Raw genomic sequence first — 27,025 nt, 5'->3', positions numbered from 1 at the left:
GACGAATGCTCTCCTGGGAAGGGGGGAGGGGGTGCTGCTCTCTCCTCTTAAAGGGCCCTCTCCCCTCTTGTCTCCTGGCAGGTCGCGAGCACGAGTGGGGTGGGGCGTGCCCACGGGCCCCCGCCCCCCTCGTCCCCCTCGTCCCCCCGCCAGCTCCGGAGCCGCAGTCCAGGCGCGCCGCCCAGGGGTCCGTGCCGCACCCTTCCCCGTGCGTTCTGTGGCCACCCAGGCCTTCCAGGACACCGTGGAGAGGGAGCAAGGGGTCAGGGACGCCCCCTTCGGCAGGAGCCGTCGGAGAAGGGGGCCCGGACCCGAGGGAGGCCAGCAGCCCCACTGAAGCCAGGCGCAGGGTCTGGGACGCAGTTGGGAGTGCAGAGGGCTGGCTGAGAGCCGCAGGAGCAGCAGGCTGGGGCCAGGCCTCCGGGGTGACAGGCCCTGTCTGGCGGGGAAGAAGGACCAGAGACAGGGAAGAAGAGGCTGGACCTAGAACAGGGGCGGCTGCCTCACTCCCTACCTGGGCCAGCCGAAGGGGCCAAGGACTTTAGAGCTGTTTCCTCCGACACTTGCTTTCCAGGGCAGCAGGCTTTATCTGAGAAGGCTCTGCAGGAAAGGGGTCTTTGCAGCCTGGATGCCCCCCCTACATTCCTTTAACGGGGGCCTCTAGGCCTCAGAGAGAATCCAGAGTTAGAAAGGAGGCCAGACGGTCCTTGCTGTCCCCCTGGGGAGAGAGGAAGTTGCCGCCTGCTCCCAGGCCCAGGAGGAGCTGGGCCTGCAATCGTGGGGGACGTGGCCCCTGAGGCAGTGGCGGCCATGTCACGGCCAGGCCATGGTGGGCTGATGCCTGTGAACGGCCTGGGCTTCCCACCGCAGAACGTGGCCCGGGTGGTGGTGTGGGAGTGGCTGAGTGAGCACAGCCGCTGGCGGCCCTACACAGCCACGGTGTGCCACCACATCGAGAACGTGCTGAAGGAGGACGCTCGCGGTTCCGTGGTCCTGGGGCAGGTGGACGCCCAGCTTGTGCCCTACATCATCGATCTGCAGTCCATGCACCAGTTTCGCCAGGACACAGGTGAGCAGACTCCCCACCCACCCCAAGCCACCCGCCCTGCTGCGCCACTGCCACCACCACCGCCACCTCCAGCACTACCTTGCAGCATGGGATGCTGAAAATCCCAGTAAATCTGCTGATCCCAAATCCCTTCCCCATGCCCCTGCCCCACCTCCAGAAAAACAGGGCAGTCTACTGGTCCAGTTTAAGACTTGTGTTCCAATACAGCCTCTGAGTATGTTGCAGGGCCTTGGGCGAGTTGCAGCATGTCTCTGAACCTCAATTTCATCATCTGCAAAATGGGTAGATCAATATCTCTCACAGCTGAGTGAGGATTAAATAAAATTGTGCTCACTGAATACAGAACCTAGAAGATCACCGGCACACGGTTGTAGAATAAGGGCTTTACATGCACTTCCTCGTTTGATTTTTTCCAAGATTCACAGGCAGTAAGTCTTATTGCTGTTGTATTATTATTAGTCCCATTTTATAGATGAAGAAACTGAGTCTCCAAGAAGCTGAGTGATTTAAACTCAAAGCTGGGATTTAAACCCAGGTGGTTGAATTCCAGAGCCAAAGCTCTTAACTGGTATACTCTACTGGTTCCAAGTGTCAGTTTTGGGGGTAGTGTCATGCTGGTGGTAATTAATTAGGGGTGGGCACATTTGTGGTATTGATGTGGGGTGGGGTGGCAATGATGGAGGGAACAGTGTTAGTGGTTGTGCTGGGGGTGATTCAGTGATAGTGTTGATGGTGGTGGGGTCTGGGTGATAATGGAGGGATGATGGTGATATGGCCATGTTGGTGGTGATGTCAGTGATAGCGTTAATCATGGAATTCGTTGGTGTTGGTGACATTGATAGTTGTGTTGGTGGTGGTGCTGGAAGTGATGTGATGGGTGGTGATGATGGAGAAAATGATGTTGGTGGCAGTCTTGGTTGCCAGTTGGTGTGGCTGGTAGCCCTGTGTGTGGATGTCGCTTAGTGGTATTGGTGATCCTATTAGGGTTGAAGTGATGGTGCTGTTGATGGTTGCGTTGGTGGTGATGTGATAAGTGATGACAGTGATAAAAGCGAGGAGGTCCCACTCTCAGGCCTACTCTCTTTTGTTCCGGAGATTTGCCATTGTTGGGGATCTCTCCCTGAGTCATTACCTGGTGGCATTTGTGACAAGCTCAGTGGGCAGTGGGGAGTGGTGGGGTCCTGCCTTGTAGAAGCAGACTAGAAATCCTTGGCATGTTTGACCCCCAAGGACCAGCTGATGAGGTTTGGGGAAGTTCCAGCGAATCCCTGGATGACAGAACCACACACAATAACCTCAGGCTAGTAGGATGCTCTCCTCTCTAGAGCTGTGCCGAGCAATATGGTAGCCACCAACCACATGTGGCTACTTAAATTGACATTAATTAAAACTAAGTAAAATGTAAAATCCAGGTCCTCAGTTGTACCAGCCACATTTCAAGTACTCATGGCCACACGTGTCTCGTGGCACCTTGTGGGCCAGTGTAGATCCAGAACATTGGATCGTGCAGAAACTTCTACTGGACTGTTTTAGCTAGAAAGGCTGGCCTCTTTTCTAACTAGCACAGTCCAGTAGAATTTTCTGCATGGATTAAACTTTCTAATAGTCCAGAACATTGCTTGGTACCCACAGAGTGCTTACCAAGTCTAGAAACACAGGTGAGTTAATAACAAATGGCTTATCGACGGCACAGATTAGCACATCTGTGCTTCCGCAACTCCAGGCACTGACCACCAACACTGGCAGTGCCAATCATTACGCATTCCGTCACGTGATTATTTATTGATCTCTGGTCTGTCAGTTTCTGTGCTAAGCACTGGGGTACAGAAGGAAGCAAGTCGGGGCATCAGTCTTCTGCTGGAGGACCTACACTGAAGGTCCCCGTGTGGTCAGGGAGCAAGCAACCATGTCACCACACAGTTAATCGGTGGCAGGTGTGACGGCATGAACTAAGCCGGGCCCAGAAGTACTCAGGGAAGGCTAGCCTGAGAAAGTGATGTTTGAACAGGGATCTGAAGAGTGAGTGAGGGCGCCAGTGTCCCGGGCAGAGGGCACAACCGGAGCAAAGGCCCTGGGGTCAGAAGGAGCAGAGGACATTTAAGTCCGTTCTGTTTGGGATGCATGTCCCACCAAGGGGAAGATGGTACAAGATGCAGCTGGACAAGAACTAGATGTACAGGCCTGGACAACCATGCAAAGCATGAATTTGATCCAGAGACTAGAAGCCATCATTAGTTCCATGTGCTCATTCTTCCAGAGGGCACCAAGGCAGTCCCTGACGGAGGAATGGGGGGCATGGCACATTGCCCCCCTACCTTTTTGCTTTCTCTTAGGGGTAGAGAGCAGGGCTGTGAGAGCAAAAGTGGGTGGGGTCACTCCTTGCTGGGAGGTCTGGTGTTCTGCAGGTTCAGAGCTAATGCTGGGTGTAGATCTTCTAAGACCTAGCTGGGTTGGGGATGGCTGGTGGGGTCCTTAGAAGAAGGGACAGACTCCCCCCAAGGCTGCCAAGCTGACAACTTCGCCTTTAATCCTCTTATCTTTGGAAGACCCCCATTTCTCTTCCCAGCATCCCCTTATGTTCCCGAGTCCCCAGACTTTCATGTTCCCCTTTCATCAGGCCCCGTTCTCTCAATGGCACCCCTGTTATAGTTCAGCCCTACCAGATACCCAGAAGCTCAGCTCCAGCCACTTCCCCTCTCCCCGTCCCCAGAGCAGTTCACTCCACACCTGCCCCCTGTTTGCCGGAAAAGGGGGAAAAAAAAACCACTCATTCCTCAACGGACTCCTGGGAGCCTGCCAGGAACCCCCTCCCACCGCCACCGGAGAGGGAGGGAGGCCTGGAAACCTACCGTGCTTGGCAGGAGACCTCAGCTGCCTGGGAATCTGCTGGAGAGTGGGGCAAGAGGTCTCCTCACCAGACGTGTGAGGGTTTCTCCTGCACTCTACCTGGGAGCAAAACATTGTCAAGAAAGGACATCTTGTCCTCATGGGTAATGGATTGGGGAAGAGCCTCGACGGGCCGGCAGCAGACCTGAGGGCCAACAGTGTGACCTCAGGCCTCTCCATGTCTCGGTTTCCACATCCATGAACTGGGTGAGAGCATCACATCTCCAGCAGGGCTGTTAGATTAACAAAGTGAATTCGGCTGATTTTATCCCACAGACATCAGCTAATTCTCTACTGTGCACCTAGCATGTGCTCACCACTGTGGCTCCAAAAGAGACAAAAAGGAGATCTTAAATATTTGGGGTTTGTTGTTGTTGTTTGTTTTTTTTGAGACAGTGTCTCACTCTGTCTCCCAGGCTGGAGTGCAGTGGTGAAATCTCAGCTCACTGCAACCTCTGCCTCCCGGGTTTAAGTGATTCTTGTGCCTCAGCCACTCAAGTAGCTGGGATTACAGGCACGATACCACATACCACGACTGGCTAATTTTTGTACTGTTAGCAAAGACAGGGTTTCACCATGTTGGCCAGGCTGGTGTTGAACTCCTAGCCTCAAGTGATCCACCCGCCTCAGCCTCCCAAAGTGCCAGGATTACCAGCATGAGCCACTATGCCCAGCTATAAATCTCGAAAAGATATTTCATACACACACACACCCCAACATAACGCAGTAAAACCCAAAACTCACGTGTATGTGCTGAAATAACAAGCTTCTATCTAGATTTTCTAATTGCACAATTCTTGATATGTTCGTTGAGGCTGAGCTTGAATTTGGGGAGAGACCGGCCTGCTTTTGCTGGTTTCTTAATGCAGGAGCTGGCTGAGTTTTTCTGACAGAGTCAGATAATAAATCTTTTCAGCTTTGTGGGACTTGCAGTCCCTGTTGTAACTATTCAACTCTTTCGTAGCAGGAAAGCAGCACGGGCACTCTGTAAGCGAAAGAGCGTGGCTGCATTCTAATCAAACTAGTTGTGGACACAGAAATTTGAATTTCATATCTTTTTCACAGGTCATGAAATATTCTTTTTTGCCCCAACTGTTTACAAATGTAGAAGCCATTCTCAGCTCCTGAGCTGCACAGTAGCAGATGGCCAGTGGATTTGGCCTGTGTGCTGTGGGTCACGGACCCTCACACGTTCTTCACTTAAGCATGAGATAAGACCGTGCTGGTGCCACAGAACACCCTACGTGGCTTCTACACATCTTGTGGTGTGTACCAAGGTAACATGCGTGTGCATACACACACACAGCGCCGGCTTGCTCACACAATGCTGACACACAAATGCCCTATGTGCCCCTCGTGCAGTGCAGCTGGCGGAAGAACGCCCAGATGTCAGGCTGGGGCCACAGGGGAGAGGCCAGGCTCTGGCCCCCCCCCGGGGGCTGCTGTTTGTTCAGCCGTTGCCCTCTCACCTCTCCCCTGCTGGGCTGTTTTCTCTGCTCCCTGCAGGGGGTGAGGTTCCCTTTGAAGCTCTCCAGGTCCAGAGTCCAGAATCTGGCCTGGAAACTGGAGCCCCTCCATGGGGAAGCCTGAGGCTGTGACCCTGAGCTGGATGATGTTAGATCCACAAAGGTGGTGTCCTGGGCAGAGGCCTGGAGGGAGAGCCAGAGCTGGGCGCAGGATGGGTAGCTTGCTTGTTTCGCAGTACTAAACCAAGTGCTCCGTTTCCCTCAAAACTTTCTTTCTTCATTTCTCTCTGTCTCCAACCGTCCCTCCCACAGACAGAGTGCCACATATGGGAAGCTCAGGACAGAGGGGTGTGCTCAGCTGATGGCGAGGCTGGGCCCAGGAGCCATCAGGATCTTGGGGTGAGGGGGTTGGCTGCTACCGGCAGTGGGGGAAAGGTTTGAGAATGGCTTTCTGCTCCCAGAGAAGAGGCCACAACCTCCCTGGGGGTCACTGACGTCCCCTGCCATTGGGACAAGCCGCCTCTGAGGGCCTCCCCAAGACCCTGAATTTCCCACCCTGTCCACACAGCTAGACAGAAGTGTGACTCAGCCACTTCCACAGTGGCTCCCAGCTCAATCCCTGGCCTCAGAAGGCTGGAGCCGGGGAGGAGCACCCATCTGCCTGGAGCCTCCCATGTCTCTCTCCACGTGCTGCTGGAGGAATGCATGGCAGCCTTCTGCCCATTCTGCAGAGGGGACGCTGAGGCCGGGTGAGGCCGGGTGCAGCCAGCTGGGACCAGCCACAGATGCCATACCCGGGGCTGCAAGCATGGCCTTGTCTGGTGCCCTCAAGCTGGCCGTCAGGCTGGAGTGGCAGGTGGTGGCTGTTTCCAGGATCTTCCAGCCTGTCTCCTTCTCTGGAAACCTTGGGCTTCACTCAGCCCTGCTCCCTGCCCTGAGGGGAAGCTACTATCTGAGCACACGTAGGCTGGAGACCGTTAGACTGTTACTACCCAGATGGGAGGAGCTTTTCCCATCACCAGGGAAAGTACGTCCAGAATTTAGACTCCAGCTGGGGACACTGAAGCCCAGAGAGGGTGAGCGACTTGCCCAAGGTCACACAGCTTAGTCCTCAGTTTCCCTCAAACTGACGGAAGCCTAGTCTTCAGCTAGAGCCAAGGCCTCCCAGACAGGCCTTAGGGATAGAAATCAAGGTGACATGTAATGCCAGGGCTCAGAGAGCCCCTCCCTCTTCTCCCTTGAGAGTGCTGTTGGAGCTTGTTGTCAGGGTCTAGTCCAAGGCAGGGACAGCCTTCGCTACCCTGGAGGCCTCCAGAGCTTGGCTCCCGGTTACAGGACCCTTGGGGATCCTCCTCCAGCCTCCCCTCTGGAGACTGGGGCTGGGCCTGAGGCCAGGGGCAAGAAAGACTGTGCGGTGTGTGGGAGCAGGGAGTGGTCCATCTCTGGTGGCCGCAGGTCCAGCTAGTCCACATGTGGGTATCTCCCCAGCCTCCAGTCGCACCATCTGTATTTCCACCATTGCAGACCCATGGTCTCCGGCTGCTCGGCTAGCTCCAGAAGCCTGTTGTGAAACTGTAAATTCATCACTTGTATTTGGTAGTCATTGGTGGCTTCTCAGTACCTGGTCCTGGGCTGGGTCTTGGGGACTCAGAGAGAAGAACCAAATCCATTTCAGAATCTAAGCAATCCATTTCAGATCAATTTCAGAGTCTAGTGAAGGTACAGGCAAATGCGTGTCATGGGAATAGCTTTTGAGCCCTCTGACTTGTAAGGCCTACAGATACAGACCTAAAACCCAGCTTGGCCCCTTGCTGGCTGCATGACTGTGGGACATTCCTTAACCTCTCTGAGTTTCAGTTTCCTCCTCTGTAAAATGGCGATCAGAATAGTCCCTAGCTGGGAGGGTTGTCATGAGGATTAAAGGAGATATGTAGGTAAAAGCATGGAGAATACTACTTTGCACATAGTAAGCACTCATGCTCAAGGAAGAAAAAGATTTAAATGCCTCTCTAGGGAGAAGCAGGTGCCTTCAGCCATGGCATATGCATGGTGTATGCCTGGCGCCTCTGAGAGGATGACTTCCTGGAGAAGGAGCCCTCTGAGAGTGTGTGGTTTGGGCACACGATGACAGGAGGAACACTTCCAAATGGAGGAAACAGCATGGATCCTTCAGCAGGGTCCTGGAGGAGGGTCTCAGGCCTGGGCGGTAGAGGGAGGCTGTGATGGGAAATAGGGACGGGTAGAGGAGGCCTCTTGGGGCCCACTGGGGCCTGGCAGGCTGGGCTGCCAGCTGCTGCCCTTTAGCAGTCAGGCCCTGGGTTACCCAGAGCCATGCTGCAGGACCAGCCTCATTAATCACGGGCCCTCAGAGCTGGAGCAGGTGGGGTAGGGGCAGCCCCAGGCACTTCCTACAGTCTCACCAGGCTCCCTTCACCCAGCCAGCGGGCATCACCCCATTTTACACACAGTAAAGCTTTGAAGCTCAGAGGGTGGGGAGCCATTGCCCGCGCTGGGAAGAGATGGGTCTGAGATCAGATCCAGGTCTGCAGCTGGGTGGGCAGGGCCCTTCCCAGGCTCTCCCAGAGTACCTTGGACAGCACCATCAGCGACCTGTCAGTGCTGGGGGTGGGGATGCCTGGAACAGACACCCCTCTCAGCCCTCCCCCTCTCCCTCTCCTCCCCTGTCCCCATTCTTCTCCTTCTCCCCTCCCTCCTCCTTCTCCGGCTTCCTCCCATCCCCCGCCTCATCTTTCCAAAGGAGCTGTGGAGTCTGACCTGGAGAGGAAGGAGAAGGAAGCTGTGATGGGAGGTGTGGGGGCTAGAGTGGGGGAGGTGATGCGGAAGTGACAGGTGGCGGGGCTGTGGAGGGGGTGGTGAAGAAGGTGGTAAGGAGTGAAGGGTGAGAGGATCGGAGAAGAGATGATGGAGGGTGATGGAGGGTGTGATGAGAGCGTGACCAGGAAGGGCCACAAAGGGAGGCCAAGGGGTGGGGCAGAACTGTTCACGGCGGCTCCAAGCGCCCATTCAGGCAGTAGGCAATGGGGTTGGGGTACCTAACTCCCTCCCAAGTGTGGTGTTCTTGGGCATGGGGGACCCTGGGATGCTCCCAGGCCTCCACCCACCACCCCTGTCTCTCCCTGGGCCTCCTTCCTTCCACTAGGCTCTGGACTCACAACCAGTGATAGCCAGTTCCCAGGAAAGCTCCAGGCCCTTAGACAGTCACCCCCCATGAGCCCACCCAGCCTCCGGGTTGACATAGACACCCCCACCAGCTCCTAGCTGCCTCTGGCTGACATCAACTGAGGACATGGGGCCTGGAACCTGGAACCAGCTGCCTTGGGTAATGCTGTTGGTGAGGGCCGGGCTCTGGGTTCCCATCCCAGCTGCTTGCTAAGAATCGTGTGGGGTGTAGGTCGGGCACAGTGGCTCACACCTGTAATCCAAGCACTTTGGGAGGCTGAGGCAAGCGGCTCACCTGAGGTCAGGAGTTCAGGACCAGCCTGGCCAACCTGGTGAGATCCCATCTCTACTAAAAATACAAAAATTAGCTGGGCGTGGTGGTGGGTGCCTGTAATCCCAGCTACTCTGGAGGCTGAGGCAGGAGAATCACTTGAATCCAGGAAGTGGAGGTAGCAGTGAGCCGAGATCATGCCACTGCACTCCAGCCTGGATGACAGAGAGAGACTTCGTCACAAAAAAAAAAAAAAAAAAAAAAAAAAAAAAAAAAAAAAAGAACTGTAAGGGGCGGGGAGACTTGTGACCTTAAGTAAACCACACTCCCTCCCTCAGCCTCTGTTTCCTCACCTGGAATGTGGACCTGTGGACCTGATGACAGTACCGAGCTCGGGTCACCATTCATTCATCAGGAATTTTATGAGCACCTACTGTGTGCCAGGCACTGTCCCAGGCACTAGGAATGCCACAATCAAGAGGACAGATACAAATCCCTGCCCTCAAGGTGCTTCTGTTCCGGGACTGAAGGGTGGGGTGATGATGGGTGTGATACGGGAGGCCAGGTGCTGAGGAAGGGCCCAGCATATGAGACTGTCCCCCACCTTGGGGCCCAGGAGGTGCTGGGCTAGGAGTTGAGTCTCCTCCAGGTCCCGCATGGTTGTGTCCTTGCTCTGCCACCCTGGCCAAGCGCTTCTCCCTCTCTGGGCTCCTTCCATCATCCCTCTGGAGCTGTTCCAGGCTGCTACTGCTGCCTGCACCGACAGCAGTGGCAGGCCAGTGACAGGGTGCATGAGGGAGTCTGGCACTGGGCCCTGGGGCTGAGCACCCTGAGATGCAGAACAAAGGACGAGGCAATCAAAGGAAGCTGCTGCTGCCAGGACGGTCCTGCCAGCAGCCGCAGCACAGCCACATCTTGTCCCGATGACCCGCTGGGCCTTTGTCCCCTCCCACTCCGACTGCAAGCAGAGCATGGCAGGGGGAAGCGCAAAGTTTACCTGGAATTACACCCTCCCAGGGCCCTCCCTCTGGCTGGGGTAAGCATTGCCCTCTCCAGCTTCATCTGTTCTAGGGAACGAAGTCTCATTCGTTCCAAGGTGTTACTCACTGTGGAAATGACAGTCAGGGAGCCTGGGCCAAGACCTGTCTCTAATTTGCCAGGTGATCATGCCCAAGTTTTTCTTTGCAGCTCAGCTTCCCCAGTACACAAAGACTGCAAATTCAGGTGCTTACAGGGCCTGGGTAACTAATAGAAGTGTGTACAGTGTCTGGGAAGGCAGAAGGTTTTTAACTGTCTTGCTCTCCAGTGCCTGGTATGCAGCAGGTGCTCGATAAATACTTGAGGGCATGAATGGGGCCAGCATAACTCAGCTCCTGGTCACAGTTGCCAAGGAGGCCAATCATGGTGGCCTTGCCCTTGGGTATCTAGGGATTTTTGAAATCTGGACTGGTGAGAGTCTGCCCCAAATTTTAAATGTGGAGGCCAACTGAGGTGGCTCACGCCTGGAATCCCGGCACATTAGGAGGTTGAGGCAGGAGATTCATCTGAGCACAGGAGTTTAAGACCAGCCTGAGCAATATAATGAGATCCCATGTCTACCAAATAAAAATGAAAAAAGTTAGCTGGGCATGATGGCACACACCTGTGATCCCAGCTACTCGGGAGGCTGAGGCTGGAGGGTTGCTTGAGACCAGGAGGTGCCAGCTGCAGGGAGCTATGATGGCACCACTGTACTCCAGCCTGGGCAACAGAGTGAGACCCTGTCTCAAAAATAAGTAAATAAATAAATATTGCTCACATTTACATGTTTTAAATGTAAATAGCATGTGAACCAGAAGAAAGCCATATCCACCCAGCTTGCCGTCTCCAGCCTAGTCACGTGAGGCATTCAGTTAGGTTCATTCAGATGTATTTGGTTATTCATTCATTCATTTATCCATCTAACATATTGCAAGTACCTACCTCCCTGCACTTCTGACCATAGCGGGAGGCCAAGGTGGCTATAAACCAGCCCAGCCTAGGAGTGGCTGCCAGGCTGGAAGGAACACAGACACCTCCGCACCTAGTGAGCTATGTGCTTGATGGGAACGTTGCAGGTGCAAGGTGCTATGGTGGCCCCAAGGAGCGAGTGGTCCGCCCTCAGGATGGCAGAGAATTCCAAAAAGACAAAGTGCTTGTGCTGAGCCAGAAGATTGAGAAAGAACTCAGCAGGGAAGCCAGTGGGGTGGGGTGGGCAGAAGGGCACTCTAGAGAGATGGAACAGCATATCCAAATACAGAAGCATACGGCTGGAATTTTGATACGGTTAGAGTGTGAGGCTGGCGGTGCAGATAGCTTGTGATGGGCTTCGGAGGCTACCCTCAGGAGCTTAGACTGATTCCTAAGGGCCCTAGGAACTATTGATAGCTGTTGAGCAGAGGAGTGACACAGCCTTGAGTCTGGGAAAATCCCTCTGGTTGCCATGTGAGAATGCACTGCACATTGCAAAGGGTGGACACTGGGACACGGGGAGGAGGCCCCTGCAGTAGTCCAGGCTAGCGTGGGCTAGAGGGGCAGCAGTGGAAGTTCAAATCCTGGCTAGGTTCAGTCTTCGCTTAGTAGCCCAGTAGCTGTGTGACTTTGGACTTCGGGCACATTGCTTCACCTCTCTGTGCCTCACTCAGTGTTTGTACAAGACAGTGATAATAATAGTTTTCCTTATTATCACATGTTTATTCTCATTATTATCATAACAACCTGCCCCCGTCATTTTGTGGCTGAAGAGTTGACTTACATGAAGCATTTAGAACAGTGCCTCGAACATAGTAGGCCCTCTGGGAATGTTTATTCTTATTAATTATCATTATTATTATTATTATTACAATTATGCTGTTTCACACATGAGGAAGGAGTGGCTCGAAGGGCCCTGGCGGCAGAGGACTGTCCAGCCTTTCTGTCCCCCCTCCCCCTCCACTTCCTGCTTTGCTGACGATCTGAGTCCCCTGCTGGGGTGTGGGAAGCCAGGTGACCAGAAAGCCCCCATACAGCCCGTGGTGTGTGCAGTGCCAGCCCCCGCCTGCCAGCAGCCTCCAAGGTGGTAGCGTCTCCGAGTGCCACACACCCCCTCAGCCTTCCCTAGGCAGCACGGCCAACCTCCCCTTATCTCCCCACCACCCTGGCCTGGCTTTCCAGCAGACTCTGGAGAACCTGGGCCAGCCTCAACCACGAGGAAACCACTAATGTGCCACAGCTTAGCCTGATCAGTCCCAGAGGAGAGTTTGGAGGGAAACAGAACACCACGGGATTATTGATTGTGGGGCCGGAGCCGGGAGGCAGCCTGGATCCACAGGCTGCTGCTTGAATCCCATCCAGCCGGTGCCCCCAGCCAGATTTCCACATCTCAGGGAGCCTCAGTCTCCCCATCTGCCCAATGGGACTAATAATAGCACACACCCCTGGGGCTGCCGTGAGGACTGGGAGATGGCGTGTGTGAGCCCCGAGCACTGCTGCACTTCCTGTGGGTGCCGCTGATGTCCTTGCTGTAGGAGCCAGGGGAGCAGCCACGGAGACACCAGCCAAGGGACTATTCTAGAAGGTCACGTAGCAGTCTGGGGTTAGAAACTCAGCCATGTCACTGACTTGCCGTGCAACTGCTGTGCCTCAGTTTCCTCCCCCAGAACATGGGCTCATGAGACTACGTCAGAGGGAACAGCAAACGAAGCGAGGCAGCCTTGTGTGGGCTCCAGCTGGACCGCTCACAGGTCACATCCAGCGTGCTCCTAACTGCTCCGCACCTCTGTTTTCTCACCTCTAAAATGGGGCAATAACACCCCTGCCTCCCACGGGTGCAATGAGGATTAAATGAGCTAAACACAGCCTGGGGCGGAGAAGTGTGCTTGTGGACGGCGTTAGTATCATGACCTCTGGGTTGGTGGAGGATGCAGCGAAGTCTTGCCGGAAGCCAGCCACTGCCCAACCCCCGGTCCCAGCCCTCAGCCTGTGGTGGGACTCCCCCAGCCCGATAGGATGTCCCATGACTGCCTCCCACGTGGTCCCTTCCCGTCAGGACCTGGGTACCCCAGACTGAGATCACTTCCCTCCGGGAAGCCACCCCCAAAGGGAGGGGTTCCCTGCTGGGCCGCCTTGAAGCTGGCCCAGCTCAGAGAGGAGGCCGAGAGGCAGCAGGAGGAAGGCTCCGGGCCTCAGAACCCTCCCCCTTCTCCACAGAATCAGCTGATTCTTAAGACCCAAGAGGTGGGGGCTGAGGCCCCCACATACCCACCTTTAGGCGGTGGGCTCAGATTGGGACCATGCTCTAGGGCAGAAACCTCACATGGCTAAATGACAGATGGCAAAGCTGAAGTAGTGAGCTCTCCATCGCCGGAAGTATCCTAGGCTGTGCTACCGCTTGATGAGGTTGAACCCCTGGGAAGCAGCCCAACCTGGGCCTGCCTTTACTCCTGTGGCATCATTCCCAGCCCTCCGCGTTCACTCTCCCAAGACTTCACCTCTCCGGACCTCACTGTCCTCATCTATAAAATGGAAACAGTCCTGGTCCCTCCCTGGAAGCAATGGTGTGAGGATGAAATGAAATGGGTGAATGCAAAGAGAGTGCTGAGCGCAGCATGCGGCATACAGTAGGAGCTCAGTAAATGCTGGCCTTAGTTTCCCAGACTCTCCATGATGGTCTCGGCCTCTAGGTTTCCGGCTTCCTTTTCTTTTCACCTCTCAAGCTCGTTTTGTCTCTGACCGCAGCTCTTTTTTGTATATGCCTCAGTTTCCCATGTTGGTTTTGGCCTGTCTCTGACAGTCTCTTGGATCGTGTGTGTGTGTCTCTCTCTGTCTCTCTCCATCCCGCTGTCTCCCAGTCTCTGTCCCAGGCATGAAGCAGTCACTGGCTGCTGTGGCTGTGGCTGCCCCCACACCTGGTCTCAGGGGGTCCAGCTTGTGCAGTCCTCCAGCTGACACTGACCAAAGCCCCTTTCCCCGGTTCAGCTGGAAGAAGCCTGGAATTTTTCAGCCAAGCATTTTTAAGCAACTGGGGAGGAGAGGGAAGGGGAAGGCAGCAAAGGCAGCGACACAAAAACAGGCCCAGGCACGGAGCCCAGGTTTGACACAGGCCCCGTAACTGCCTGGGGGACGCAGACCCTCTGGCCAGCGCAGCCGGGTGCGCTGGAGGCCACAGTGGGGTGTGGGTGTGGCCAACTCCGGGCCACCAGCCTGAGGCCCAGCCTCTCTCCCAGGCTGAAGAAAGTGCAGCCCCTTCTTAGACCCATTGTTCTGGCTGAAAATCTAGGCCATCGCCACTGCGGAGGAGAAGGAGCATTTCCACCACTGCTCCCTTGGAATCTTGAGATCGAAGTCCAGGCAGGTCACCAGGGAACCAGCTGCCCACCCCCTCGGCCTGGTCCATGGCCAGCCTGGCCCGGAGAGGCGGACGGATGGGCAGGCGGGCAGAGGCAGGCACTGCGGGGTGCGGGGCCCAGCGGGGAGGACAGCAGCTGCCCTAATTACTCCCGCTCTCCAGGTTCCAATCTTGTTTCAAAAGGACTCCAGGGACACAGCCTTTAATAACTACCAGTAAACAGGCAGGAAAATCGATACCTGGTAAACAGAGCCCTGGAGAGAGGGAGGCCTGGGCTGGCTGGCCCTGACAAGCTCCCAGAGTCCTTTGCTGCAGAGCTGGCCAACGTTGACTTTGGAAACCCTCCGCCCAGCCTGAGGGTCCTCCCCAGGGACCCCTCGAAGCTTGGCCTCCACCCTGGCGGCCGCTCGCTCTCCGGTCTCCGCTCCCTGTCCGTCAAGCCCAGATCTTCCTCTTTCCCACTCCTCCGAGTGCCAAGTAGGTTGCCCGTCTCGGTTGCAGATGCCTTCTTTTTGCCAGGCTTTTGCCTGGTGCTCAATTTATAGTTGAGTGCCTGACCTAGTGTTTGTCCTCCCAAAGTCAAATACCAATGAAAGTGACTAAGAGCAAAAACACATAATGACAGTGTGAGGACAGACGCCATAAAAAGCTGCTGCGTTTGCCAACTACAATAACAGAACAGAGAAGGCAGTGTCGGAGGAGATGAGCACATGGAGGGCTTTGTTGTATGAATAGGAGTTCACCAAGTGAACACGGGCTAGGAGAGGATGAATGTGGGTAACCTATGTAATATCAGCCATTGTAGTTTTATTCATTGAGTGCTAAGTGCTAAGTGTTCTGCTAAGCACCTTTGCCATGCATTATCTCATTTTGTTCCCCCAGTAATTCTTTGGGGTACGTATTAATACCCCTGTTTTATAGATAAGGTCACTGAGGCTATGTGTGGAGCCAAGCTTTGCACAAGACCTGAGAGACTTTTAATTTTTATTTACTTATTTATTTATTGAGACAGAGTCTCACTCTGTCGCCCAGGCTGGAGTGCAACGTCGTGATCTCGGCTCACTGCAACCTCTGCTTCCTGGGTTCAAACCATTCTCATGCCTCCTGTACCACCACGCCTGATTAATGTTTGTTTTTGTTTTAGTAGAGACGGGTTGCACCATAAGGGCTAGGCTGGTCTTGAACTCCTGACCTCAGATGATCCACCCCCCCCTCAGCTTCCCAAAGTGCTAGGATTACAGGTGTGAACCACCACACCTGGCTCCATCTGAGAGACTTCTGAGTCATCTGAATCAGTACTTCACTCTGGCCAACCTTGACTTTGGGAACCCTCCCCTCCCCGGCCGAGCTCAGGACTTGGCACACAGAGGAAGTTAACTCAGGCAGGTTCCCATTGCTTCCCTTCCTATCCTACACATTTTCCAGGGTAACACAGTGCCTTCCCCGCCACCCCCCACCCAGGAGCCGAACAGTGGTACTTCAGGCACATCAGCCTTGAAGATCAGTCATCACAAGTCCTCCTTTTGCAGGTGGGGAAACTGAGGCCCTGAGGGGGAAGACCAACACACTGGAGCAGGTGGGAGCAGGATTCAGGGTTTTCTCTCTAGCTCATCCCCTTCTGGGCCTGCAGTAGAGGAAGCCCCATTGCCAGGGAAGAAATCAATCTGCACACATTCAATTAAAATGATAAATCAGGCATCAGAATGAGGGTGTCCCAGAGGTACACAGGAAGTTTTTGTCTGATTGGCTGGAACATGATAGGTGCTCAGGGACCTTATTTCCTGGGGCTGGGCTGCCAGTCCCACCTCTCCACCTCTTCCACCCCGCCCCTCTTATATCAACAGCCATAGCTTTGTGCCTCGATTTCCCCAACTTTCAGGGCCTGTCTAGTTGGCCGGGCACAGGGCTAGTCTGTAGCCCTTGTGATTCTAACATAGGAGAGGGCAGAGGCCAAGCTCTTTTAGCCCTGAGTAGGGACACTAGTGTGGGACAGTCTGAGTTCCCCTATCTGGTTGCAGATTCCTGGGCCAGGCACCCGGGGAAGATGCCAATTAACAATGGAAATGCCTTCCAGGTATTGAGGGCCTACTGTGTGTAGGCACTGTCCCAGGTGCTGAGACTACAGCAGTGAGCAAAGCAGACAAGTTCCCTGACTTCTCAGCTGACAGCCTAGAGCAGGCGTCCCCAAACTTTTTACACAGGGGGCCAGTTCACTGTCCCTCAGACCGTTGGAGGGCCACCACATACTGTGCTCCTCTCACTGACCACCAGTGAAAGAGGAGCCCCTTCCTGAAGTGCGGTGGGGGGCTGGATAAATGGCCTCAGGGGGCCACATGCGGCCCTCGGGCCGTAGTTTGGGGACGCCTGGCCTTGAGCAAGGAGAAGCAGCATAAAGAATGCCTGCAGGTTAATAAATCATGTCATTGCTGGGTGCAGTGGCTCACACCTGTAATCCCAACACTTTGGGAGGCTTAGATGGGTGGATCACTTGAGGTCAGGAGTTCGAGACCAGCCTGGCCAATATGATGAAACCCCGCCTCTACTAAAAATACAAAAAATTAGCTGGGTGTGGTGGCGCATACCTGTAATCTCAGCTACTTGGGAATCTGAGGCAGGAGAATTGTTTGAACCTGAGAGGCATGATGAGATCACACCACTGCACTCCAGCCTGGGTGACAGAGAAAGACTCTGTCTCAAAAATGTGTGTGTGTGTGTGTGTGTGTGTGTGTATGTGTGTGTGTATACACGTATATAAAATGTCAGTCAGCTAATGCCAAGTGCCAGGGAGGAAAATACAGCAAGCTAAGAGGGAGGCAATAGGAGGGCTGTGGTTTTAGACGTTTGAACACACACCTGTGAGAAAGAAAGGAAGAAAGAATGACAACGTCTAGGCGTGGCGAGGTCCCATTCCAGGCGGAGGGAATGGCCAGTGCGAAGGCCCTGAGGCTGGACAGTGCCTGGTGTACTTGAGGAACAGCAAGGAGGCCAGAGTGGCTGGAATGGAGTGAGTGACAAGGGCGAGGTAGGCAATGTCAGAGGAGGACAGGGCCCCACAGTGTGGGGTTTCATTGTAGGTCATGGCAAGGACTTCGGTGTTTACTCCAAGTGAGTGGAAGCCAGGGAGGATTTTGAGCAGAGGAAGGATATGATGTGACTTGCGTTGAGAGGCTCCCTCTGGCTGCAGTGCGGGAAACAGATCACAGGAGGGGAGGGCAGTATCGGAGACCAGTCATGAGTCTACTGCAATGGTCCAGGCGGGGTGGTGAGAGTGCAGGGGGGGAGAGGTGGTCAGATATGGATTATTTGAAGGTGGAGATGAATGATTTGACAGATTGGAGGTGACATATGAGGTAGGAAGTCAAGGATTAGACCAAGGTTTTGGGGGTCCAAGGAAGAGCATCCAGAAGGGCGGGAGCTGCCAGGAATTGTGATGTGAAGACCTCGGGAGGAGCAGGTTTGAGACAGGGAAGAGCAGAGCTGAGCTCAGAGTGCCTGTTAGACCCCTCCAGGGAAGGGTCGTGCACCTGGCTCCCAGGGGCGAAGATGGGGCTGAAGATGGTGGATTTTGGAATCATCAGGGTAGACACAGTATTTATCTCAATTGATCCTCTTAGCAATTCCACAAGGAAGTCTGCGCATGTCCATTTGAAAAGGAGAAAACTGGGGCCCAAAGATGTTTCGTCACCGACACACAGTCACAGAGCTGGAAAGTCAGAAAGTCAGGATTTGACATGAGGGCTGTCTGCCTCCCAGCGCTGGGGTCCCACTCAGACCTGCTGTGACTGTTTTCACTCACTCCTCCCCTAAACCCCGTGTGGGAGGGGAGGGGGAGGTCATGGATTCACACCCCTCTTTTTGAGATGGGGCCACTGAGGCCTGGGGAGGCTTTCTGCAGGTGTGCCAAAGGAACGCAGCAAAAGACTCCCACTGCATCAGCCCCAAGACACAGAGCAGGCTAAAGGCTCTGAGAAGTCCTGCAGCCCGGACCTCTTGGGTTATCTCTGGTTAGCTCAGAGTTTCCTGTGGAGCCTTGCTGTCAGAGAATCACATAGAGCTTTGGCAAACACGAAGCTGTGGTTGGGAGTAAAGCCTCAATGCCCTCCTTTCTGAAAGGGGGTCCACCTGGCAGTCAGCAGGTGCTTGTCGAAGGCAGTAACAAATGAAACAAACAGACGGATAAAAATAACAAACAAGCAAATGAAGGAATGGACCAGTGCAGGGATGAACACAAAGTGTGAATGAATTTTTTTTTTAAATGGATCCACGTGTGAGCTAATGAATTCATTCATTCATTCAGAAAATATCACTTGAGCACCCACTGTGTGCAGATGCTGGGGATATAGAAGCAAATAAAACAAAATCCCTCACCTTGCGGCTACTACATTCTAGCACGGGGGAGACAGACGGAAACCAAGATAAGTGAGTAGAATGTGAAGTCTATCTGGCAGAGCAAATGGAACAGGGAAGGAGAGAGGGGGAAAGTAGGTAGGGGTGTACGTTTTAAATGGGGTGATGGTAAATGAAGTGATGGCTGACGCCTGAGTATGGGAGTGAGCTGAAGATGGAGAATACATAAAGGTATCTCCAAGATATTTAAGATATTTTAAAAAGCATATTTAAGATATTTTAAAAAGCATAAGGGGGCCAGGTGCAGTGGCTCTCACCTGTAAACCCAGCACTTTGGGAGGCTGAATGGGGTGGATCACCTGACATCGGGAGTTCGAGACCAGCCAGCCTGGCCAACATGGCAAAACCGCGTCTCTACTAAAAATACAAAAATTAGCACAGTGAGGTGACGCATGCCTGTAGTCGCAGCTACTCAGGAGGCTGAGGCAGGAGAATCATTTGAACCTGGGAGGTGGAGGTTGCATTGAGCCTATATTGTGCCACTGTATTCCAGCCTGGGTGACAGAGCAAGGCTATGGCTCACACCTGTCATCCCAGCACTTTGGGAGGCCAAGGCAGGTGGATCGCTTGAGCCCAGGAATTTGAGACTTAGCCTGTGCAATGCAGGGGGACCTCTGTCTCTAAATAAAATAAAATAAAATAAAATAAAATAAAATAAAATAAAATAAAATAAAATAAAATAAAATAAACAATGGGTGACTGCAGGCAGGAAGGAATGACCTAATGAAAGAATCATTAAATGAATGAAGTAAAAAGTATATGAATATGTGAAGTCAGGCATGGAAAAATGAATGAAATAATGCAAGAATTGTTGAATGACTAAATGAACTAGTGCTTGAGTTAATGAACTAAGGCAGGAACAGATTGATGAATGAATCATTGAATGGGTGAGTGAACTATAATGAAGGAGAGGACTGCAGGGGGGCCTGTGAGCCTGGCCTGGTCTCTCTCTGTGCCTGCCCCAACTTATCTGACTTTCACTGGTCTGAGAGACCCCAGGCCCCCTTTGCCCTCCCTGCCACCCTCCAGAGCCTGTGATAATCCCAACTTCAGTGTCTGTCTTGGCCCTGGAGAGGTGGGGGTGGGGGAGCCCTCCACACCTTGCTGGTTTCTTACCCCAGGCTGTCTTGACACACATCCTGCCCCCCCCACCCCGTTTGCTGGCTCTCCCACACCTATCCCCAATCTACTGACTAGGAGCCCCTGCCTACCTCCCCACCGCTCTGTGCTGAACCTTTAGCCCAGGGCCCCTGCCCTGGCTCCCGCCTGTCCTGACCCTCCAGCCTGGGCCAAACCCCATGCCTGGGCCTTGACCCCGTTTGTCTCCGTGCATGTGTTGACCCCCTCCCCAAGTCTGGATGGCCTGTGCTGACCCTCCAGCCTCCAGCCCGCCCCTCCACCTGCGCGGAACAGCGCTCCGTGTCCCCACGCGGGGCCGAGCTGCCTGCGCCCGCTGTGCTGACGCCCCCTCCCCATTTCGAGCACAGGCACCATGCGGCCCGTGCGGCGCAACTTCTACGACCCGTCGTCGGCGCCAGGCAAGGGCATCGTGTGGGAGTGGGAGAACGACGGCGGAGCGTGGACGGCCTACGACATGGACATCTGCATCACCATCCAGAACGCCTACGAGAAGCAGCACCCGTGGCTCGACCTCTCGTCGCTGGGCTTCTGCTACCTCATCTACTTCAACAGCATGTCGCAGATGAACCGCCAGACGCGCCGCCGCCGCCGCCTGCGCCGCCGCCTGGACCTCGCCTACCCGCTCACCGTGGGCTCCATCCCCAAGTCGCAGTCGTGGCCTGTGGGCGCCAGTTCGGGCCACCCCTGCTCGTGCCAGCAGTGCCTGCTGGTCAACAGCACGCGTGCCGCCTCCAACGCCATCCTGGCCTCGCAGCGCCGCAAGGCGCCCCCCGCACCCCCGCTGCCGCCGCCGCCGCCACCTGGAGGACCTCCGGGCGCCCTCGCTGTGCGCCCCAGTGCCACCTTCGCAGGTGCCGCGCTCTGGGCCGCGCCCGCCACGGGCCCCGCCGAGCCCGCGCCGCCCCCCGGGGCGCCCCAGCGGAGCCCTAGCGCCCCCGGCGGCGCGCCCACCCCGGGGCAGAACAACCTCAACCGGCCCGGGCCCCAGCGCGCCACCAGCGTGAGCACACGCGCCTCCATTCCGCCTGGGTAAGACGGGGCCCCGGGGGGAGGGGCGCTCTGTGTGGTCGTTCGCAGGCAAGGACCAAGCCCGGGGTGGTTGCCCACTAGGGCCAGGAGCAAAGATGACAATAATAATCATGACGATACGTAATATCCAGCATCCACTAAGTGTTGGTTTTGTGCCTAGCATCAACTAAGCACCTTAACAAGCTCCCACGCGTTTAGCTCCACGTATAAGGACCCTGTGAAGTAGGTACCGTCATCACCTCCAGTTCACAGGCGAGGAACTGACTCCCCGGAGGTCGCACAATTCCCAAGTGATGGGCCCGTAACAGCAACATCAGCAGTGCTGCGTGTTCCGTGTTTATTATTCGCTAAACCCTCTGTGTGTTATCACCGCGCATATTCCGCCAAACAGTTGTACCACGTGCACATTACGGATGGGGAAGCCGAGGCTGGGAGAGCTATGGTGCCTTCTCAGGGTTACCCAGGGGAGAGTAGACATTGGCGTCCAGACCTGTCCGATTCCAAAGTCTATGCTGAGTTGTCTTAGGATTTTTAGAGGGCTTCAGGGTCTATCAGTCCTTGTCCCAGTCCATGCCCCCCTCACGTGGTGGCTCGAGCAAGCATCAGCTGCCCGTCCAAAGTATTTCCCCATAGGCTGCACCTGAAATATCGCCATTACTCAGGGTTAATACTATGGTTTGCACACTGGGCTCCAGGGACTCCTGGGGTGACCTGGAATCACGGGGATGGGGGAGCAGCAAGCCAGGCAAACAACAGTCTGTCTCTCTGCTCTTGTTTTAACCAGAGCAGCCCTTTTTGGAAACACTTTTTTATGAACTGGCTTTCCCAGTAGGATTTTATTATTTTATCCCAGCTCATATCAAGTTTGGAGATTCTTGGATTAAGCTGTCCCGGACCCCAGGATAGCGCCCCAGTGAGCTGCTGTTGGGTGCCCATGCCTGACCCCGGGTTCAGTCTGTCTGAGCAGAGGACCAAGCCCTGTGGGGCGGCAATGAGAGGAAAGATCGGAGACCTTGAACTTGGCACAGACCCGAAGGGAAAAGACCAGGGGGGTGTGGACTGTGGCCCACAAGAGGAAGAGAGGCCCCCAAACCAACTGTGCTTCCATCACCATGGCATGGCCGGGGAATCGATAATGGCCAGAGATCACCAAAGCTCAGATCTGGATGTGACCTTTGGGATCACCGCATCCAGGTCACCCCTTTTATTATGGGCAACCAAGGCCCGGGAAAAGGAAAGGTCAGGACCCTGAACGAGGCAGCCTATCCAGCTTTGGTCATTTTGAGAGTCTGACTTCCTGGGTTCAAATCCCCTCTTGGCCACTTTTTTTTTTTTTTTTTTTTTTTTTTTTTTTTTTTTGAGACACAGTTTCACGCTGTCGCCCAGGCTGGAGTGCAATAGCATGATCTCAGCTCACTGTACTCCACCTCCCAGGTTCAAGCAATTCTCCTGCCTCAGCTTCCTGAGTAACTGGGACCACAGGTGCACACCACCACGCCCAGCCTTTTTTTTTTTTTTTTGTATTTTTAGTGGAGATAGAGTTTCATTATCTTGCCCAGGCTTGTCTTGAACTCCTGACCTCAAGTGATCCGCCCGCCTCAACCTCCTAAAGTGCTGGGATTACAGGCCTAAGCCACCATGCCCATCCTGCTCTTGGCCACTTCTGAGCTGGAAAATCTGGGACGAGTCCCTCTCCTTCCTTGAGACTCAGTTTCATCATCTGTCAAATGGGGGTAGATCTTCCCACCATGTGAAAATGCTGTGAACCTGAACACAGCGTCTACACTGGCAGTAGTTCAGCCATGGCCGTTAGGACAACTTTTGCTCTCCAGGAGGATGATTGGCATAGAGGGTGGGGAGCTGTAATTTTCCAGGGACGCTTCACGGCCACCACCACCTGCCTGCCTCACCCTTCCCTTCATTCCTCTCGCAGGAGAGGGCCATGGGGACACACAGAGGTGCATCCCGTGTGACCTCAGCCTAGGGCAGGCCCAGTGCCAACAGAGAGGGGACTTGAGGGGGTCGAAGAAAAACCCCAGAGTGACAGTAGAGTGGGTCCTAGAATGTCAAGCCAGAGGGGGTGTGGGAGGGGACAGAACCAGGAAAATTCCAGGGACCTCTGCAGTAAGAATTTGAGAACCCTCTCTCTGGGTCAGTATTCTTATAAACCGCAAGTAGACCAGAAATCAGAAGATTGTAGCCAGAATTTTCTTGGAATAGAACAGAATAGAATAGTAGAGTAGAGTAGACTAGGCATGTGTAATACAGAGTAAAAATAAGAATTGTTACCTGAAGGCTGGGCACAGAGGCTCATGCCTGTAATCCCAGCACTTTGGGAGACCGAAGTGAGCAGATCACTTGAGTCCAGGAGTTCAAGAACAGCCTGGGCAACACAGCAAGACTCCATCTCTACAACAATAACAGAAAATTAGCCAGGCAGCGTGGTGTGTGCTTGTAGTTCCAGTTACTCAGAAGGCTGAGGCAAGAGGATCACTGGAGCCCAACAGGTCAAGGCTGCGGTGACCTATGCTCATTACCACTGCACTGTAGCCTGAGATAGAGCAAGACTCTGTCTCAAAAAAAAAAAAAAAAAAATTGCTCCATGAATGTTTTGCATCATTTCTGCATAGGTTTAGTAGGTTGCCAGGTGAAATGAATTTCTTTGTCACTGATGAAATAGTTGAGTCCAGGCATAGTGGCTCACTTGGGAGGCCGTGGTGGGCGGATCACTTGAGACCAGGAGTTCGAGACCAGCCTGGCCAACATGGTGAAACCCCATCTCTCCTAAAACTACTAAAAGTATCTGGGTACGGTGGTGCATGCCTGTAGTCCCAGCTGCTCGGGAGGCTGAGGTGGGAGGATTGCTTGAACCTGGGAGGTGGAGGTTGCAGTTAGCTGAGATCACGCCACTGCCCTCTAGCCTGAGCAACAGAGTGAGACTCTGTCTCAAAAAATTAAAAAATTAAAAATAAAAAAGAAAGAGAGAGAGATTTGAAAGCTACTGTTCTAGAACAGGCTGAAAATTACTCAGCTTTCATGGCCCAGTGTTAATTCTCCACCTGTACTGTGGGTGTGCATCCACAGAGCTGAACAAGACAGACAAGGCCCGTGTCCTCCCAGGGCACGCAGACAGACGGGGAGACAGCAAGTAAAGAGTAAACGGACACGATCTCTGGAGCGTGACAGAAGTGCTGGGGAGCTGGTGGGACAGAGTGGTGTGGGAGTTCAGGGAAGATCCCTCTGAGGAGGTGGCCAGATGTGGAGAACCGCTGTTCCAGGCTAAGGGAACAGCATGAGCAACTTCAAGGAGGCTCAGAGGGTGTGGTGTGTTCGGGGAAGGGCTAGAGGTATGGGGAGGGCTGGAATGAGAGGCGCCAGCCAAAAGAAGGGCACCCCAGGCAGGGCACTGCGGGTGCACAGGGGCAGAGGTAGGAATGAATCCAGAAGGTTCTGGAGACCACCGGGGATAGAGGAGCCCTTCGGGAGCAGTGGGGGCTGAAACTTTTTCCCAAATGGGGGTACAGGGCCAGGTTGGGTGGCCTCAGGGAAGCCTGGGCTTGATGCTGCCATCAGTGGGGAGCTATAGACTGTGCTTGAGCTCTAGAGGGCTGTAGTGAAATGGAAGGTTTCTCTGTGGGGGTTTGGATCATCAGACACCTGCCAGAGCTCTGTTGTCTCCAGCCACATGCCCCTTCCCCGCAGCCAACATCATTTCTCCTGCCCCTCCCCTTGGGGACTGTTTCTGACCCTCCCTGAGCCCAGACACTGGCCAAGAAAACAGGAGCTGTGTGGCGGGGGAACCTTCCCCAGAGTTCCCTCATCCCTCCCACCTGCACAGACTCTGCCCAGCCTCACTCCAGCCCCTTTAACTGACCCTCCCCAGCCAGACAAGACCAGCTGAAAGTCCCCAACTCCAAGAAACCCCCTGGGGAAAATCCCCCTGGCTCACAAGACCCTCGGAGCCTGTTGCTGGGGAAGGGGAGTAGGAGGAAGGAAGATGGGGTGGCAGACCCTGGCTTCTCCTGCCTAAAGCTTCCCATTGCTGAGACAGCTGAGGCCCACGTGCAGCCTACGAGGTGAAAGGGATGGAGGTTGGGGGTCTCTGTGGAGCCAGGCAGACAGGCCTACCCACTGTCACCCTGGTCCCCAACCCCCTCCCAGACCTCCCCACCCTGGTCTCTTTGTTTCTATGCCTTTTGTTTGTTTGTTTTTAGAGACAGGGCCTTGCTCTGTTGCTGAGGCTGGAGTACAATGATGCAATCCTAGCTCCCAGCAGCCTCAAGCTTCTGGCCTCAAGCAGTCCTCCCAATTCAGCCTCCCAAGTAGCTGGAACTATAGGCACACACCACCACACCTAGCTAACTTTGTAAAATTGTTTGTAGAGACAGGAGCTCACTATATTGCCCAGGCTGGTCTCGAACTCCGGGCCTCAGGCATCCACCCGCCTCAGCCTCCAAAAGTGCTGGGATTATAGGCGTAAGCGATAGCACCTGGCCTGTCTCTATGACTTTAAGTCTATTAATTTGCTAGGGCAGCCGAAACAAAGTACCACAGACTGGGTGGCTGAAACCACAGAAATGTGTTCTCTCTCTCTCACGTTCTTGAGACTAGAAGTCTGAGATCCAGGTGTCGCAGGTTGGTCCCTTCTGAGGCCTCTCTCCTCAACTTGCGGATGTCATCTTCTCCCTGTGTCCTCATGTGGTCTTCCCTCTGTACCTGTCTGTGTTATAATGGCCTCTTCTTAGAAGGGCGCCAGTCCTATCGGATTAGAGCCATCCCCCCGACCTCATTTTAACTTAATTACCTCTTTAAAAACCCTATCTGTAAATACAGTAGCATTCTGAGGTCCTGGGGCTTAAGATTTCAACACATGACTCTGTGGGACACAGCTCAGCCTGTAACAATGTCTCTGTGTATCTATCTCTCCTTTTATAATTTGCCAATACTCTTTTTTTTTTTTTTTTTTTGAAACAGTCTTGCTCTGTCACCCAGGCTGGAGTGCAGTGGTGCAATCTCAGCTCACTGCAACATTCACCTCCCAGGTTCAAGTGATTCTCCTGCCTCAGACTCCTGAGTAGCTGGGATTACAGGCACCTGCCACCACACCTGGCTAATTTTTGTATTTTTAGTAGAGATGGAGTTTTGCCATGTTGGCCAGGCTGGTCTCGAATGCCTGATCTCAAATGATCCACCCACCTCAGCCTCCCAAAGTGCTGGGATTACAGGCATGAACTACCATGCCTGGCCAAATGCCAGTACTTTGAATGGCAAAAACCACAATATTTTTGCACCAAATGATGCCTCTGTGTGTCTTGGTCTCCCAGTCTGCCCGAGTCTTTGTCGCCCTGTGTCCCGCTCTCTCTGTCTCTGTCTTCTGCTGCTTCCTCTCTGTTACTCTCTTCCCTTCCCTGGCTTCCTCCTCCCCACCCTCCTTCTCTCCCTTGCTGGACTCAGACAGATCCAACCCTTTACAGGTCGGGTGACCCTGGACCCACTTGGGGCTTGGCCTCTCTAGCCTCAGTTTCTCCATCTGTCAGGCAAAGCTAAAGCCACCACCTCTCACTCGGGCAGACTCAGCAAGAATCAGCATACAACGGGGGCGTGGCCTCTGCAGAGATATCCGATGTCATTCTCACCTCCATCCTCATCTCACCCCTGGATGGACCACAGGGAAGGAGGCCCAGAGAGGGGGATTGGCTCATCTAGGGTCACACAGCCAGAGGGCAGAGCATCCACCTGGCCAGGGTTTTTTCCACTTGCCCCTGTAACAGGGCAGGGAGCCAGCTGGCAGCCTAGCCCTGGGGGACATGCGGGGGTGGGGAAGATCCGCCCTGTCCCCTGAGGGGTAAGTGTCCAGTGCTTTGGAACACAGCTGTGGGGCAGAGGAACCACACTCAGAGTTTCCACCCCACGTGATGGGAGGGAGGACAGGGATAGCTGCAGGCTGGCTTCCATCTGTTGAGTGCACCCTATGTCGATGGCTCTCCATTTAATAGCGTGTGTGTGTGTGTGTGTGTGTGTGTGAGAGAGAGAGAGAGAGAGAGAGAGAGAGAGAGAGAGAGAGACAGGGGCTCCCTCTGTCACTCAGGCTGGAGTGCAGTGGCACAATTATAGCTCACTGCAACTTAGGCCTCCTGGGCTCAAGCAATCCTCCCACCTGAGCCTCTTAAGTAGCTGAGACTAAAGGCGTGCACCACCCCGCCTAGCTAATTTTTTGTTTTCGTCAAGACAGG

General features: G+C 54.3%; 1 protein-coding gene across 1 annotated transcript in view; it reads left to right on the top strand.

Moving 5' to 3' along the window:
- DTX1 (deltex E3 ubiquitin ligase 1) overlaps positions 1–27,025 on the top strand; it is a 41,304-nt gene that overhangs the window by 640 nt on the left and 13,639 nt on the right. The window contains exons 2-3 of the mRNA XM_039472163.2: positions 82–1,069; positions 20,111–20,792. Of these exons, the coding sequence (XP_039328097.1) occupies positions 811–1,069; positions 20,111–20,792 (941 nt within the window). The 5' untranslated portion in view covers positions 82–810. The remainder of the gene's footprint in view (positions 1–81; positions 1,070–20,110; positions 20,793–27,025) is intronic.

This window comes from Saimiri boliviensis, chromosome 7, assembly GCF_048565385.1.
Source record: "Saimiri boliviensis isolate mSaiBol1 chromosome 7, mSaiBol1.pri, whole genome shotgun sequence".
NCBI lineage: Eukaryota > Metazoa > Chordata > Mammalia > Primates > Cebidae > Saimiri > Saimiri boliviensis.
The sequence above is the reverse complement of the archived record's forward strand: the minus strand, read 5'-3'. Positions and strand labels throughout refer to the sequence as shown.